The sequence below is a fragment of the Trichomonas vaginalis genome, chromosome I (assembly GCF_026262505.1).
Source record: "Trichomonas vaginalis G3 chromosome I, whole genome shotgun sequence".
Classification (NCBI taxonomy): Eukaryota; Parabasalia; order Trichomonadida; family Trichomonadidae; genus Trichomonas; species Trichomonas vaginalis.
The window spans coordinates 4,118,401-4,135,377 of NC_067203.1; the positions used below are offsets into that span (position 1 = coordinate 4,118,401).

Below are 16,977 nucleotides of genomic sequence, written 5' to 3' on the forward strand. Positions count from 1 at the left end.
AATATGAGTTTATGTGATATTATTTTTCAGAAGATTTTGTGTTCTTCTTCAAAATTTTACTTTTTTATTAAAAAGAATCTTTACAAAATATACATTTACTTTAATTAATATTTAAAAACGTGCTCTATCAAAAGTTCCAAAAATTCAATATTTTAGCTTTTCTGAGGTGTCACTTTTGATGAATTTCTGTTTACAACAATATAAGTATGAATCTTTCTAATAACAGACAAACAAATCACTTAGCTAATAACAGTTCTTAAGCGTCATTTGTTCTATATGCATGGCTATAATATACTCATTTTCCAGAGTTAATCACTATTCCGACGTAAATATCCTTAAATGATACACAATCTGTTTTCTGATCGATAAAATCATCACAAGAATATTCATTTATTCAACAATTGTAATAAAAACATCTCATTGGATATCAAGTACATTCGATGCATCAACAGTACATCATTATTAAAAAATCAAATGAAAAATAATCTGATAAAAATTTTTAAAAAGTCTAAAACACAAATATAACATTTAGTTAACTTTGACATTTTTCGATATATGCCCAATAATACTTACGTCTTCATCATCATCTCGGACTGGAATGAAATCTTCACCTTCGATCTGTTGATGCAAATCATCTCCACCAATAATATCTCCATAAAAATCAATCCTATTAATAGACATACAAGGGGGATATCCGAGGCAAGGTTGAATTTGAACAAGTTTAACATATTTAGCATTATATGACTTATCTAATTTATATGATTTCTCATTACATCTCCTCATTCCTCTTTCTTTTTCTACCCTATGAACTTCTTTCCATTCAACATTGTCATCTGAAATCTGAAGTGCCCAGGAATAAAGGCAACAATCAACACAATAGTCATAATAATCTGTGTCACAACAACAATCACTCTTATAGCAGCATCCGCAGCGAATAAAATATCTATCAAAAATCATTCTTCTATCTTGAAGAGAAAATGTTATGAACGGATATTCTTCTTTAGTTCTTCCACAATTTGAGCACCAATCATAGTTTTTATCCCATGGATAAATTGCATATTCTGGTTTTGTTACCTGCTTTGTGCCATTAATTCTTTGCCTTGAAGAGCCACTTGCATCTATTAATAAAATCTTATCATGATAGGCTTTTGCAATGATGCTCGTATTTACACAAAAAATGAAATTGAATAGGAGAAATATCATAAAAAATGTCACCTTTGATAGACATCAATTCATAAAGGAAGAACAGCAGTAAACTGTCTATAATGATCGTATAATATCTATTCAGATCAATTCAATTCATTTGATTTGTTTGAAAAAATAATGTGCAGTTAAAAAATAAAATACTTTAAAAATCAAAAAATAAAACTAAAGATAGAAAATTACTCTCCTTTGTAAGTCTCTTCCTGAGGTTGCTCAGCATTATAAGCAGCCCATCTGTCACTTCTTGGAGCAAATTCAGCTGGCATACTACGAATCCATTCGAACATTGTGAAGTTGTTCTGTGGGTTGAAGTTGATATCGAATTCATAGCTTGTTCCATTTTCGAATGCGATACCCTTCAAAACGAGTTGTTCACCACGATAGATGATTGTCATTTTGTGGTCGAAAACAACAACTTTATCTGGAGCATCTGGATACTTCGTCTTATCTGGATAGTAAGAAGCCTCGATTCTGATTGGAGTTGGGCATTTGATAACTGTCTTTGTTCTGACAATTGGGAGAATCTTGACATTCTTATCCATGAATTCCTTGTACTTGAGGGCGTGCTTTGGATATTTCATTCTCTTCTTGTGGTCTTCTTCTGGAAGTCTCTTGTCATCTTTAACATTTGATCTGAGGAACGGCGGCAATGTCTTCGGATCAAGTGTTGTTGCATAGCGTAAATCTGTGACATTAATGATAGCGAGATTGAAATCTAAGTGTGTATGGTGTCTATGGCCTTCAAGTGGTTCGTAATAAACTCTGAAGTAAATTTCATCTGTGTACTTCTGAACTGGACCATGGAAGAATTCGAGTTTGTTCATTTCGAGAATGGACATCTTTGGCTTCTTGGATTTCTTGCTCTTATCTGGCTTGAGATCACGTGTAAGAACCTTTGGTTCTTCTTCCTTCTCATCATCGGATTCACCTGTCTTGTCCTTATGGATTGTGAATTTGAGATGGACAGCGCCACGATCCTTGCGATGACCACCTTCCTTCTTAAGAGGAACGTCAGCCTCAATTGGGATGTCATACGAGAATTGGGCAAGTTCAAGTATGGCATTTCCAATGAGGTCATGGGAGTTGTGGTCATCCCAATCGTAGCATTCAATAATGAGAACATCTGTCTTCTTGTCAATGAGTGTGAAGTGGAATTCTTGGTTCCATTGTGGATTCAATTCTTTCTTGATTACTTCGGTCTTTTGAGTTTCGCCATTTGCATTGAGTTTCAATACAACGTATGGATCGCTCAAGCCGTGCTTATCCATCTTGACTAAGTTAGAAGCACTGACAACTGTGCAGTCAAGGAACTCGGCCTTTGGTGGGACTTCGCTCTTGACTGGATGTTCGGCAGCTGGAGCTGCACCTGGTTCTTCACCTGGGTTGAATGCTGAAAGCTTGAGATGGACAACACCGCGGTCTGGACGGATGCCGTGGCGCTTCTTCAGCTCGACGGTGCGCTCAACTGGAGCATCGCCAACTTTGATGTCGTTGATTGGAAGGCGGTTGAAGCCAATGACATCGTTGTCGTTGCCTTCATCGAAGTCGTAGACGGTGATGTACAGCTTGTCCTTCTCTGGGTTCTCAACTGGGATGTTGAAGTCTTGGTTCCAGACTGGGTTGTTCTTTGTATCATGACAACCTGTGTCTTCTGTGGTTCGCCTTGCCGTTGACGTTAAGAGCGCAGAATGGATCGGCCTTGCCGTTGAGGTCCATGGCTGGAAGGCCTTGGGCATCAACAACTGTGCAGTGGATGACAACTGGATCGGCCTTCTTCTCGTTGGAGCAGTTGTCCTTGTTTGTCGTCGTCGGAGGATGTGTGCTCGGATGCAACTGTTGGGATGGAGCGTGTCTGTGCTTCGCCAACATCGGATGATGATGAAAGCTCGAGGAAGGCAGCGGCAGCTGGGTGCTCGCGCGCTTCGTGATCTTCGAGTCGGAATCGTTGGCATCGTTCTTGTGGAGATGGAGCTTGAGGTGGACGGTGCCGCGCTTCTTGCGGAGACCACCTTCCTTAGAAAGCTCAACATCGCGCTCTGACGGTGTCGTGTGAAAGACCAGCGAGTGCAACTTCGCCGTTGCCAATAAGATCATGCTTGCCACTCTCGTCCCAGTCGTAGCACTCAACAATAAGAACGTCCTTCTTCTCGTCGGCAACGTCCATGTTGAATGTCTCGTTCCAGACTGGATTGCGGTCTTTCTTGACAACCTTAGTTGTGTTGATCTTGCCGTTTTCGTTGATCTTGACAATGACGTATGGATCGGCCTTGCCGTTAAGATCCATCATTGCAAGCTCGGTGGCGTTGACAACGGTGCAGTCAACAACTGTTGGGGCTTCCTGTGAAACTTTCTTCTCTGGATGAGCGGTTGGAACAAAGTCGATAGCTGGTTCGGTGCCTGGCTTGTATGCTTCGAAGCGGAGATGGACATCACCGCGCTCGGTGCGGACACCATGTCTCTTCTTCAAGTGGACAAGTGTCTCGACTGGGTGGTTGATGCGGATCTCGTGAAGCTTGATCTTGTTGTAGCCAATGACGTCGTCGCTGTTCTTCTCGTCCCAGTCGTAGACAATGACGTGGAGCTTGTCCTTGTCTTGGTTAGGAACTGGGATGTTGAATGGCTGGTTCCAGACTGGTGTGAGGCTGCGCATGACAACGTTAGTCTTGTACTGCTCGCCTTCGCCATTGACGCTGAGGACGCAGAATGGATCGGCCTTGCCGTTCATGTCCATAGCTGGAAGACCCTTGGCATCGATGACGGTGCAGCGGAGAACAATTGGATCAGCAGGCTTCTCTGGGTTGTCAAGGTTAGCTTCCTCGTCGGATGCATCGGATTCACCATCGCGTGAGTTGTGGAGGCGAAGCTTCAGGTTGACTTTGCCGCGCTCCTTGCGGTGGCCACCTTCCTTCTTAAGCTCGACTTGCTTCTCAACTGGAACGTCCAGAGCAATGCCTTCAAGTGGAATCTCACCAACACCAATAAGATCGTGGTTGTTGTGGTCGTCCCAGTCGTAGCAGTAGACAAGGAGGACATCAGTCTTAGGATCGATGAGTGTGAAGTCGAAGTTCTCGTTGATGTCTGGGTTGAGAGAAGCTTTGACAACTGTAGTCTGCTGTGGAATGCCGTTGCGGTTAAGCTTAAGGATGACGTATGGATCGCTCTTGCCGTTCTTGTCCATTGGAACAAGGTCGCGGGCATTGACAACGGTGGCGTCTAACAATGTCTCCTTAGGCTTGATGTTCTTGATTGGATGAGCACCGGGGACTTTGCTGACTTGTGGCTCCTCGCCTGGCTTGAATGCGCAGATCTTGAGATGGATCTTGCCGCGGTTAGCACGGAGAGCATGCTTCTTCTTAAGGATGCACTCGCGCTCAACGGGCTCGCCAACTTTGATGTCGTCGAGCGGAAGGCGGTAGTAGCCAATAAGATCGTTTGCGCTGTCTTCGTCCCAGTCGTAGCATGTGATGTAAAGCTTGTCCTTGTTCTGGTTGTCGATTGGGATGTTGAATTCTTGGTTCCAGATTGGGTTAAGCTCGCGCATAACAATGCCGGTTGTGTATGGCTTGCCTTGGCCGTTGACTGTGAGGCGGACAAATGGATCGCTGAAGCCGGTGATGTCCATAGCCGGAAGCTCGACACCATCGACAACTGTGCAATGGAGAACAATTGGGTCTGCCTTAGCAACTGCCTTGTTGTTCTCTTCTTCAGATGTTGTGTGCTCATCATCGGGCTCGCCTGTCTTGTCCTTGCGGATCGTGAAGCGGAGATGGACGGTGCCACGGTCCTTGCGGTGGCCACCTTCCTTCTTAAGCTCGACATCGGCTTCGATTGGGATGTCGTATGCGTATTGTGCAAGCTCAAGGATGGCATTGCCAATGAGATCGTGTGAGTTGTGGTCATCCCAGTCGTAGCATTCGACAACAAGAACGTCCTTAGTCTTGTCAACGGGTGTGAAGTGGAACTCTTGGTTCCATTCTGGGTTCAAGTTCTGCTTGACAACTTCTGTCTTCTGTGGTTCACCATCCTTGTTAACCTTGAGAACAACGTATGGATCGCTCAAGCCGTGCTTATCCATCTTGACTAAGTTAGAAGCACTGACAACTGTGCAGTCAAGGAACTCGGCCTTTGGTGGGACTTCGCTCTTGACTGGATGTTCGGCAGCTGGAGCTGCACCTGGTTCTTCACCTGGGTTGAATGCTGAAAGCTTGAGATGGACAACACCGCGGTCTGGACGGATGCCGTGGCGCTTCTTCAGCTCGACGGTGCGCTCAACTGGAGCATCGCCAACTTTGATGTCGTTGATTGGAAGGCGGTTGAAGCCAATGACATCGTTGTCGTTGCCTTCATCGAAGTCGTAGACGGTGATGTACAGCTTGTCCTTCTCTGGGTTCTCAACTGGGATGTTGAAGTCTTGGTTCCAGACTGGGTTCTTGTCCTTCATGACAACCTGTGTCTTCTGTGGTTCGCCCTTGCCGTTGACGTTAAGAGCGCAGAATGGATCGGCCTTGCCGTTGAGGTCCATGGCTGGAAGGCCTTGGGCATCAACAACTGTGCAGTGGATGACAACTGGATCGGCCTTCTTCTCGGTTGGAGCAGAGTTGTCCTTGTTGTCGTCGTCGGAGGATGTGTGCTCGGATGCAACTGTTGGGATGGAGCGTGTCTGTGCTTCGCCAACATCGGATGATGATGAAAGCTCGAGGAAGGCAGCGGCAGCTGGGTGCTCGCGCGCTTCGTGATCTTCGGAGTCGGAATCGTTGGCATCGTTCTTGTGGAGATGGAGCTTGAGGTGGACGGTGCCGCGCTTCTTGCGGAGACCACCTTCCTTAGAAAGCTCAACATCGCGCTCAATGACGGTGTCGTGTGAAAGACCAGCGAGTGCAACTTCGCCGTTGCCAATAAGATCATGCTTGCCACTCTCGTCCCAGTCGTAGCACTCAACAATAAGAACGTCCTTCTTCTCGTCGGCAACGTCCATGTTGAATGTCTCGTTCCAGACTGGATTGCGGTCTTTCTTGACAACCTTAGTTGTGTTGATCTTGCCGTTTTCGTTGATCTTGACAATGACGTATGGATCGGCCTTGCCGTTAAGATCCATCATTGCAAGCTCGGTGGCGTTGACAACGGTGCAGTCAACAACTGTTGGGGCTTCCTGTGAAACTTTCTTCTCTGGATGAGCGGTTGGAACAAAGTCGATAGCTGGTTCGGTGCCTGGCTTGTATGCTTCGAAGCGGAGATGGACATCACCGCGCTCGGTGCGGACACCATGTCTCTTCTTCAAGTGGACAAGTGTCTCGACTGGGTGGTTGATGCGGATCTCGTGAAGCTTGATCTTGTTGTAGCCAATGACGTCGTCGCTGTTCTTCTCGTCCCAGTCGTAGACAATGACGTGGAGCTTGTCCTTGTCTTGGTTAGGAACTGGGATGTTGAATGGCTGGTTCCAGACTGGTGTGAGGCTGCGCATGACAACGTTAGTCTTGTACTGCTCGCCTTCGCCATTGACGCTGAGGACGCAGAATGGATCGGCCTTGCCGTTCATGTCCATAGCTGGAAGACCCTTGGCATCGATGACGGTGCAGCGGAGAACAATTGGATCAGCAGGCTTCTCTGGGTTGTCAAGGTTAGCTTCCTCGTCGGATGCATCGGATTCACCATCGCGTGAGTTGTGGAGGCGAAGCTTCAGGTTGACTTTGCCGCGCTCCTTGCGGTGGCCACCTTCCTTCTTAAGCTCGACTTGCTTCTCAACTGGAACGTCCAGAGCAATGCCTTCAAGTGGAATCTCACCAACACCAATAAGATCGTGGTTGTTGTGGTCGTCCCAGTCGTAGCAGTAGACAAGGAGGACATCAGTCTTAGGATCGATGAGTGTGAAGTCGAAGTTCTCGTTGATGTCTGGGTTGAGAGAAGCTTTGACAACTGTAGTCTGCTGTGGAATGCCGTTGCGGTTAAGCTTAAGGATGACGTATGGATCGCTCTTGCCGTTCTTGTCCATTGGAACAAGGTCGCGGGCATTGACAACGGTGGCGTCTAACAATGTCTCCTTAGGCTTGATGTTCTTGATTGGATGAGCACCGGGGACTTTGCTGACTTGTGGCTCCTCGCCTGGCTTGAATGCGCAGATCTTGAGATGGATCTTGCCGCGGTTAGCACGGAGAGCATGCTTCTTCTTAAGGATGCACTCGCGCTCAACGGGCTCGCCAACTTTGATGTCGTCGAGCGGAAGGCGGTAGTAGCCAATAAGATCGTTTGCGCTGTCTTCGTCCCAGTCGTAGCATGTGATGTAAAGCTTGTCCTTGTTCTGGTTGTCGATTGGGATGTTGAATTCTTGGTTCCAGATTGGGTTAAGCTCGCGCATAACAATGCCGGTTGTGTATGGCTTGCCTTGGCCGTTGACTGTGAGGCGGACAAATGGATCGCTGAAGCCGGTGATGTCCATAGCCGGAAGCTCGACACCATCGACAACTGTGCAATGGAGAACAATTGGGTCTGCCTTAGCAACTGCCTTGTTGTTCTCTTCTTCAGATGTTGTGTGCTCATCATCGGGCTCGCCTGTCTTGTCCTTGCGGATCGTGAAGCGGAGATGGACGGTGCCACGGTCCTTGCGGTGGCCACCTTCCTTCTTAAGCTCGACATCGGCTTCGATTGGGATGTCGTATGCGTATTGTGCAAGCTCAAGGATGGCATTGCCAATGAGATCGTGTGAGTTGTGGTCATCCCAGTCGTAGCATTCGACAACAAGAACGTCCTTAGTCTTGTCAACGGGTGTGAAGTGGAACTCTTGGTTCCATTCTGGGTTCAAGTTCTGCTTGACAACTTCTGTCTTCTGTGGTTCACCATCCTTGTTAACCTTGAGAACAACGTATGGATCGCTCAAGCCGTGCTTATCCATCTTGACTAAGTTAGAAGCACTGACAACTGTGCAGTCAAGGAAACGACGAGCTTTGGTGGGACTGCTCGCTCTTATGACTGTATGCATCTCGGAGCTCGGCAGCTTGGACTTGCACCTGGTTCTTCCACCTGGTTGAATGCTGAAAGCTTGAGCATGGACAACACCGCGGTCTGGACGGATGCCGTGGCGCTTCTTCAGCTCGACGGTGCGCTCAACTGGAGCATCGCCAACTTTGATGTCGTTGATTGGAAGGCGGTTGAAGCCAATGACATCGTTGTCGTTGCCTTCATCGAAGTCGTAGACGTGATGTACAGCTTGTCCTTCTCTGGGTTCTCAACTGGGATGTTGAAGTCTTGGTTCCAGACTGGGTTCTTGTCCTTCATGACAACCTGTGTCTTCTGTGGTTCGCCCTTGCCGTTGACGTTAAGAGCGCAGAATGGATCGGCCTTGCCGTTGAGGTCCATGGCTGGAAGGCCTTGGGCATCAACAACTGTGCAGTGGATGACAACTGGATCGGCCTTCTTCTCGGTTGGAGCAGAGTTGTCCTTGTTGTCGTCGTCGGAGGATGTGTGCTCGGATGCAACTGTTGGGATGGAGCGTGTCTGTGCTTCGCCAACATCGGATGATGATGAAAGCTCGAGGAAGGCAGCGGCAGCTGGGTGCTCGCGCGCTTCGTGATCTTCGGAGTCGGAATCGTTGGCATCGTTCTTGTGGAGATGGAGCTTGAGGTGGACGGTGCCGCGCTTCTTGCGGAGACCACCTTCCTTAGAAAGCTCAACATCGCGCTCAATGACGGTGTCGTGTGAAAGACCAGCGAGTGCAACTTCGCCGTTGCCAATAAGATCATGCTTGCCACTCTCGTCCCAGTCGTAGCACTCAACAATAAGAACGTCCTTCTTCTCGTCGGCAACGTCCATGTTGAATGTCTCGTTCCAGACTGGATTGCGGTCTTTCTTGACAACCTTAGTTGTGTTGATCTTGCCGTTTTCGTTGATCTTGACAATGACGTATGGATCGGCCTTGCCGTTAAGATCCATCATTGCAAGCTCGGTGGCGTTGACAACGGTGCAGTCAACAACTGTTGGGCTTCCTGTGAAACTTTCTTCTCTGGATGAGCGGTTGGAACAAAGTCGATAGCTGGTTCGGTGCCTGGCTTGTATGCTTCGAAGCGGAGATGGACATCACCGCGCTCGGTGCGGACACCATGTCTCTTCTTCAAGTGGACAAGTGTCTCGACTGGGTGGTTGATGCGGATCTCGTGAAGCTTGATCTTGTTGTAGCCAATGACGTCGTCGCTGTTCTTCTCGTCCCAGTCGTAGACAATGACGTGGAGCTTGTCCTTGTCTTGGTTAGGAACTGGGATGTTGAATGGCTGGTTCCAGACTGGTGTGAGGCTGCGCATGACAACGTTAGTCTTGTACTGCTCGCCTTCGCCATTGACGCTGAGGACGCAGAATGGATCGGCCTTGCCGTTCATGTCCATAGCTGGAAGACCCTTGGCATCGATGACGGTGCAGCGGAGAACAATTGGATCAGCAGGCTTCTCTGGGTTGTCAAGGTTAGCTTCCTCGTCGGATGCATCGGATTCACCATCGCGTGAGTTGTGGAGGCGAAGCTTCAGGTTGACTTTGCCGCGCTCCTTGCGGTGGCCACCTTCCTTCTTAAGCTCGACTTGCTTCTCAACTGGAACGTCCAGAGCAATGCCTTCAAGTGGAATCTCACCAACACCAATAAGATCGTGGTTGTTGTGGTCGTCCCAGTCGTAGCAGTAGACAAGGAGGACATCAGTCTTAGGATCGATGAGTGTGAAGTCGAAGTTCTCGTTGATGTCTGGGTTGAGAGAAGCTTTGACAACTGTAGTCTGCTGTGGAATGCCGTTGCGGTTAAGCTTAAGGATGACGTATGGATCGCTCTTGCCGTTCTTGTCCATTGGAACAAGGTCGCGGGCATTGACAACGGTGGCGTCTAACAATGTCTCCTTAGGCTTGATGTTCTTGATTGGATGAGCACCGGGGACTTTGCTGACTTGTGGCTCCTCGCCTGGCTTGAATGCGCAGATCTTGAGATGGATCTTGCCGCGGTTAGCACGGAGAGCATGCTTCTTCTTAAGGATGCACTCGCGCTCAACGGGCTCGCCAACTTTGATGTCGTCGAGCGGAAGGCGGTAGTAGCCAATAAGATCGTTTGCGCTGTCTTCGTCCCAGTCGTAGCATGTGATGTAAAGCTTGTCCTTGTTCTGGTTGTCGATTGGGATGTTGAATTCTTGGTTCCAGATTGGGTTAAGCTCGCGCATAACAATGCCGGTTGTGTATGGCTTGCCTTGGCCGTTGACTGTGAGGCGGACAAATGGATCGCTGAAGCCGGTGATGTCCATAGCCGGAAGCTCGACACCATCGACAACTGTGCAATGGAGAACAATTGGGTCTGCCTTAGCAACTGCCTTGTTGTTCTCTTCTTCAGATGTTGTGTGCTCATCATCGGGCTCGCCTGTCTTGTCCTTGCGGATCGTGAAGCGGAGATGGACGGTGCCACGGTCCTTGCGGTGGCCACCTTCCTTCTTAAGCTCGACATCGGCTTCGATTGGGATGTCGTATGCGTATTGTGCAAGCTCAAGGATGGCATTGCCAATGAGATCGTGTGAGTTGTGGTCATCCCAGTCGTAGCATTCGACAACAAGAACGTCCTTAGTCTTGTCAACGGGTGTGAAGTGGAACTCTTGGTTCCATTCTGGGTTCAAGTTCTGCTTGACAACTTCTGTCTTCTGTGGTTCACCATCCTTGTTAACCTTGAGAACAACGTATGGATCGCTCAAGCCGTGCTTATCCATCTTGACTAAGTTAGAAGCACTGACAACTGTGCAGTCAAGGAACTCGGCCTTTGGTGGGACTTCGCTCTTGACTGGATGTTCGGCAGCTGGAGCTGCACCTGGTTCTTCACCTGGGTTGAATGCTGAAAGCTTGAGATGGACAACACCGCGGTCTGGACGGATGCCGTGGCGCTTCTTCAGCTCGACGGTGCGCTCAACTGGAGCATCGCCAACTTTGATGTCGTTGATTGGAAGGCGGTTGAAGCCAATGACATCGTTGTCGTTGCCTTCATCGAAGTCGTAGACGGTGATGTACAGCTTGTCCTTCTCTGGGTTCTCAACTGGGATGTTGAAGTCTTGGTTCCAGACTGGGTTCTTGTCCTTCATGACAACCTGTGTCTTCTGTGGTTCGCCCTTGCCGTTGACGTTAAGAGCGCAGAATGGATCGGCCTTGCCGTTGAGGTCCATGGCTGGAAGGCCTTGGGCATCAACAACTGTGCAGTGGATGACAACTGGATCGGCCTTCTTCTCGGTTGGAGCAGAGTTGTCCTTGTTGTCGTCGTCGGAGGATGTGTGCTCGGATGCAACTGTTGGGATGGAGCGTGTCTGTGCTTCGCCAACATCGGATGATGATGAAAGCTCGAGGAAGGCAGCGGCAGCTGGGTGCTCGCGCGCTTCGTGATCTTCGGAGTCGGAATCGTTGGCATCGTTCTTGTGGAGATGGAGCTTGAGGTGGACGGTGCCGCGCTTCTTGCGGAGACCACCTTCCTTAGAAAGCTCAACATCGCGCTCAATGACGGTGTCGTGTGAAAGACCAGCGAGTGCAACTTCGCCGTTGCCAATAAGATCATGCTTGCCACTCTCGTCCCAGTCGTAGCACTCAACAATAAGAACGTCCTTCTTCTCGTCGGCAACGTCCATGTTGAATGTCTCGTTCCAGACTGGATTGCGGTCTTTCTTGACAACCTTAGTTGTGTTGATCTTGCCGTTTTCGTTGATCTTGACAATGACGTATGGATCGGCCTTGCCGTTAAGATCCATCATTGCAAGCTCGGTGGCGTTGACAACGGTGCAGTCAACAACTGTTGGGGCTTCCTGTGAAACTTTCTTCTCTGGATGAGCGGTTGGAACAAAGTCGATAGCTGGTTCGGTGCCTGGCTTGTATGCTTCGAAGCGGAGATGGACATCACCGCGCTCGGTGCGGACACCATGTCTCTTCTTCAAGTGGACAAGTGTCTCGACTGGGTGGTTGATGCGGATCTCGTGAAGCTTGATCTTGTTGTAGCCAATGACGTCGTCGCTGTTCTTCTCGTCCCAGTCGTAGACAATGACGTGGAGCTTGTCCTTGTCTTGGTTAGGAACTGGGATGTTGAATGGCTGGTTCCAGACTGGTGTGAGGCTGCGCATGACAACGTTAGTCTTGTACTGCTCGCCTTCGCCATTGACGCTGAGGACGCAGAATGGATCGGCCTTGCCGTTCATGTCCATAGCTGGAAGACCCTTGGCATCGATGACGGTGCAGCGGAGAACAATTGGATCAGCAGGCTTCTCTGGGTTGTCAAGGTTAGCTTCCTCGTCGGATGCATCGGATTCACCATCGCGTGAGTTGTGGAGGCGAAGCTTCAGGTTGACTTTGCCGCGCTCCTTGCGGTGGCCACCTTCCTTCTTAAGCTCGACTTGCTTCTCAACTGGAACGTCCAGAGCAATGCCTTCAAGTGGAATCTCACCAACACCAATAAGATCGTGGTTGTTGTGGTCGTCCCAGTCGTAGCAGTAGACAAGGAGGACATCAGTCTTAGGATCGATGAGTGTGAAGTCGAAGTTCTCGTTGATGTCTGGGTTGAGAGAAGCTTTGACAACTGTAGTCTGCTGTGGAATGCCGTTGCGGTTAAGCTTAAGGATGACGTATGGATCGCTCTTGCCGTTCTTGTCCATTGGAACAAGGTCGCGGGCATTGACAACGGTGGCGTCTAACAATGTCTCCTTAGGCTTGATGTTCTTGATTGGATGAGCACCGGGGACTTTGCTGACTTGTGGCTCCTCGCCTGGCTTGAATGCGCAGATCTTGAGATGGATCTTGCCGCGGTTAGCACGGAGAGCATGCTTCTTCTTAAGGATGCACTCGCGCTCAACGGGCTCGCCAACTTTGATGTCGTCGAGCGGAAGGCGGTAGTAGCCAATAAGATCGTTTGCGCTGTCTTCGTCCCAGTCGTAGCATGTGATGTAAAGCTTGTCCTTGTTCTGGTTGTCGATTGGGATGTTGAATTCTTGGTTCCAGATTGGGTTAAGCTCGCGCATAACAATGCCGGTTGTGTATGGCTTGCCTTGGCCGTTGACTGTGAGGCGGACAAATGGATCGCTGAAGCCGGTGATGTCCATAGCCGGAAGCTCGACACCATCGACAACTGTGCAATGGAGAACAATTGGGTCTGCCTTAGCAACTGCCTTGTTGTTCTCTTCTTCAGATGTTGTGTGCTCATCATCGGGCTCGCCTGTCTTGTCCTTGCGGATCGTGAAGCGGAGATGGACGGTGCCACGGTCCTTGCGGTGGCCACCTTCCTTCTTAAGCTCGACATCGGCTTCGATTGGGATGTCGTATGCGTATTGTGCAAGCTCAAGGATGGCATTGCCAATGAGATCGTGTGAGTTGTGGTCATCCCAGTCGTAGCATTCGACAACAAGAACGTCCTTAGTCTTGTCAACGGGTGTGAAGTGGAACTCTTGGTTCCATTCTGGGTTCAAGTTCTGCTTGACAACTTCTGTCTTCTGTGGTTCACCATCCTTGTTAACCTTGAGAACAACGTATGGATCGCTCAAGCCGTGCTTATCCATCTTGACTAAGTTAGAAGCACTGACAACTGTGCAGTCAAGGAACTCGGCCTTTGGTGGGACTTCGCTCTTGACTGGATGTTCGGCAGCTGGAGCTGCACCTGGTTCTTCACCTGGGTTGAATGCTGAAAGCTTGAGATGGACAACACCGCGGTCTGGACGGATGCCGTGGCGCTTCTTCAGCTCGACGGTGCGCTCAACTGGAGCATCGCCAACTTTGATGTCGTTGATTGGAAGGCGGTTGAAGCCAATGACATCGTTGTCGTTGCCTTCATCGAAGTCGTAGACGGTGATGTACAGCTTGTCCTTCTCTGGGTTCTCAACTGGGATGTTGAAGTCTTGGTTCCAGACTGGGTTCTTGTCCTTCATGACAACCTGTGTCTTCTGTGGTTCGCCCTTGCCGTTGACGTTAAGAGCGCAGAATGGATCGGCCTTGCCGTTGAGGTCCATGGCTGGAAGGCCTTGGGCATCAACAACTGTGCAGTGGATGACAACTGGATCGGCCTTCTTCTCGGTTGGAGCAGAGTTGTCCTTGTTGTCGTCGTCGGAGGATGTGTGCTCGGATGCAACTGTTGGGATGGAGCGTGTCTGTGCTTCGCCAACATCGGATGATGATGAAAGCTCGAGGAAGGCAGCGGCAGCTGGGTGCTCGCGCGCTTCGTGATCTTCGGAGTCGGAATCGTTGGCATCGTTCTTGTGGAGATGGAGCTTGAGGTGGACGGTGCCGCGCTTCTTGCGGAGACCACCTTCCTTAGAAAGCTCAACATCGCGCTCAATGACGGTGTCGTGTGAAAGACCAGCGAGTGCAACTTCGCCGTTGCCAATAAGATCATGCTTGCCACTCTCGTCCCAGTCGTAGCACTCAACAATAAGAACGTCCTTCTTCTCGTCGGCAACGTCCATGTTGAATGTCTCGTTCCAGACTGGATTGCGGTCTTTCTTGACAACCTTAGTTGTGTTGATCTTGCCGTTTTCGTTGATCTTGACAATGACGTATGGATCGGCCTTGCCGTTAAGATCCATCATTGCAAGCTCGGTGGCGTTGACAACGGTGCAGTCAACAACTGTTGGGGCTTCCTGTGAAACTTTCTTCTCTGGATGAGCGGTTGGAACAAAGTCGATAGCTGGTTCGGTGCCTGGCTTGTATGCTTCGAAGCGGAGATGGACATCACCGCGCTCGGTGCGGACACCATGTCTCTTCTTCAAGTGGACAAGTGTCTCGACTGGGTGGTTGATGCGGATCTCGTGAAGCTTGATCTTGTTGTAGCCAATGACGTCGTCGCTGTTCTTCTCGTCCCAGTCGTAGACAATGACGTGGAGCTTGTCCTTGTCTTGGTTAGGAACTGGGATGTTGAATGGCTGGTTCCAGACTGGTGTGAGGCTGCGCATGACAACGTTAGTCTTGTACTGCTCGCCTTCGCCATTGACGCTGAGGACGCAGAATGGATCGGCCTTGCCGTTCATGTCCATAGCTGGAAGACCCTTGGCATCGATGACGGTGCAGCGGAGAACAATTGGATCAGCAGGCTTCTCTGGGTTGTCAAGGTTAGCTTCCTCGTCGGATGCATCGGATTCACCATCGCGTGAGTTGTGGAGGCGAAGCTTCAGGTTGACTTTGCCGCGCTCCTTGCGGTGGCCACCTTCCTTCTTAAGCTCGACTTGCTTCTCAACTGGAACGTCCAGAGCAATGCCTTCAAGTGGAATCTCACCAACACCAATAAGATCGTGGTTGTTGTGGTCGTCCCAGTCGTAGCAGTAGACAAGGAGGACATCAGTCTTAGGATCGATGAGTGTGAAGTCGAAGTTCTCGTTGATGTCTGGGTTGAGAGAAGCTTTGACAACTGTAGTCTGCTGTGGAATGCCGTTGCGGTTAAGCTTAAGGATGACGTATGGATCGCTCTTGCCGTTCTTGTCCATTGGAACAAGGTCGCGGGCATTGACAACGGTGGCGTCTAACAATGTCTCCTTAGGCTTGATGTTCTTGATTGGATGAGCACCGGGGACTTTGCTGACTTGTGGCTCCTCGCCTGGCTTGAATGCGCAGATCTTGAGATGGATCTTGCCGCGGTTAGCACGGAGAGCATGCTTCTTCTTAAGGATGCACTCGCGCTCAACGGGCTCGCCAACTTTGATGTCGTCGAGCGGAAGGCGGTAGTAGCCAATAAGATCGTTTGCGCTGTCTTCGTCCCAGTCGTAGCATGTGATGTAAAGCTTGTCCTTGTTCTGGTTGTCGATTGGGATGTTGAATTCTTGGTTCCAGATTGGGTTAAGCTCGCGCATAACAATGCCGGTTGTGTATGGCTTGCCTTGGCCGTTGACTGTGAGGCGGACAAATGGATCGCTGAAGCCGGTGATGTCCATAGCCGGAAGCTCGACACCATCGACAACTGTGCAATGGAGAACAATTGGGTCTGCCTTAGCAACTGCCTTGTTGTTCTCTTCTTCAGATGTTGTGTGCTCATCATCGGGCTCGCCTGTCTTGTCCTTGCGGATCGTGAAGCGGAGATGGACGGTGCCACGGTCCTTGCGGTGGCCACCTTCCTTCTTAAGCTCGACATCGGCTTCGATTGGGATGTCGTATGCGTATTGTGCAAGCTCAAGGATGGCATTGCCAATGAGATCGTGTGAGTTGTGGTCATCCCAGTCGTAGCATTCGACAACAAGAACGTCCTTAGTCTTGTCAACGGGTGTGAAGTGGAACTCTTGGTTCCATTCTGGGTTCAAGTTCTGCTTGACAACTTCTGTCTTCTGTGGTTCACCATCCTTGTTAACCTTGAGAACAACGTATGGATCGCTCAAGCCGTGCTTATCCATCTTGACTAAGTTAGAAGCACTGACAACTGTGCAGTCAAGGAACTCGGCCTTTGGTGGGACTTCGCTCTTGACTGGATGTTCGGCAGCTGGAGCTGCACCTGGTTCTTCACCTGGGTTGAATGCTGAAAGCTTGAGATGGACAACACCGCGGTCTGGACGGATGCCGTGGCGCTTCTTCAGCTCGACGGTGCGCTCAACTGGAGCATCGCCAACTTTGATGTCGTTGATTGGAAGGCGGTTGAAGCCAATGACATCGTTGTCGTTGCCTTCATCGAAGTCGTAGACGGTGATGTACAGCTTGTCCTTCTCTGGGTTCTCAACTGGGATGTTGAAGTCTTGGTTCCAGACTGGGTTCTTGTCCTTCATGACAACCTGTGTCTTCTGTGGTTCGCCCTTGCCGTTGACGTTAAGAGCGCAGAATGGATCGGCCTTGCCGTTG

The 16,977-nt window shown here is 49.7% G+C and overlaps 5 protein-coding genes and 1 pseudogene across 6 annotated transcripts, besides 1 other annotated feature; all 6 read right to left on the minus strand.

The window, feature by feature from the left end:
- The first annotated feature begins 160 nt into the window (after positions 1–160).
- Positions 161–198: a mobile genetic element.
- A 292-nt stretch (positions 199–490) lies between these two features.
- On the minus strand, positions 491–1,203 carry TVAGG3_0926340 (galactose-binding domain-like family; the record flags this gene model as incomplete). Its single annotated transcript, XM_001324212.1, has 1 exon — positions 529–1,203. The coding sequence occupies one exon, from the start codon at positions 1,201–1,203 to the stop codon at positions 529–531; it is 675 nt and encodes a 224-aa protein (XP_001324247.1).
- A 163-nt stretch (positions 1,204–1,366) lies between these two features.
- TVAGG3_0926350 lies at positions 1,367–3,072 on the minus strand (annotated as a pseudogene). Its single transcript has one exon — positions 1,383–3,072. A coding segment is annotated over exon 1 (1,690 nt).
- Positions 3,073–3,511: 439 nt separating this feature from the next.
- TVAGG3_0926360 (endoplasmic reticulum-plasma membrane tethering) lies at positions 3,512–4,381 on the minus strand (the record flags this gene model as incomplete). The annotated part of the gene is made up of 1 exon (XM_001288933.1): positions 3,512–4,381. A coding segment is annotated over one exon (870 nt), but the record flags the coding sequence as incomplete, so codon positions are not given.
- Positions 4,382–4,417: 36 nt separating this feature from the next.
- TVAGG3_0926370 (endoplasmic reticulum-plasma membrane tethering) lies at positions 4,418–4,924 on the minus strand (the record flags this gene model as incomplete). The annotated part of the gene is made up of 1 exon (XM_001288934.2): positions 4,418–4,924. A coding segment is annotated over one exon (507 nt), but the record flags the coding sequence as incomplete, so codon positions are not given.
- A 260-nt stretch (positions 4,925–5,184) lies between these two features.
- Positions 5,185–6,745, minus strand: TVAGG3_0926380 (GTPase activator protein; the record flags this gene model as incomplete). The annotated part of the gene is made up of 1 exon (XM_001293046.2): positions 5,185–6,745. A coding segment is annotated over one exon (1,561 nt), but the record flags the coding sequence as incomplete, so codon positions are not given.
- A 2,865-nt stretch (positions 6,746–9,610) lies between these two features.
- TVAGG3_0926390 (GTPase activator protein) lies at positions 9,611–12,243 on the minus strand (the record flags this gene model as incomplete). Its single annotated transcript, XM_051252432.1, has 1 exon — positions 10,100–11,363. A coding segment is annotated over one exon (1,264 nt), but the record flags the coding sequence as incomplete, so codon positions are not given.
- Positions 12,244–16,977: the final 4,734 nt, after the last annotated feature.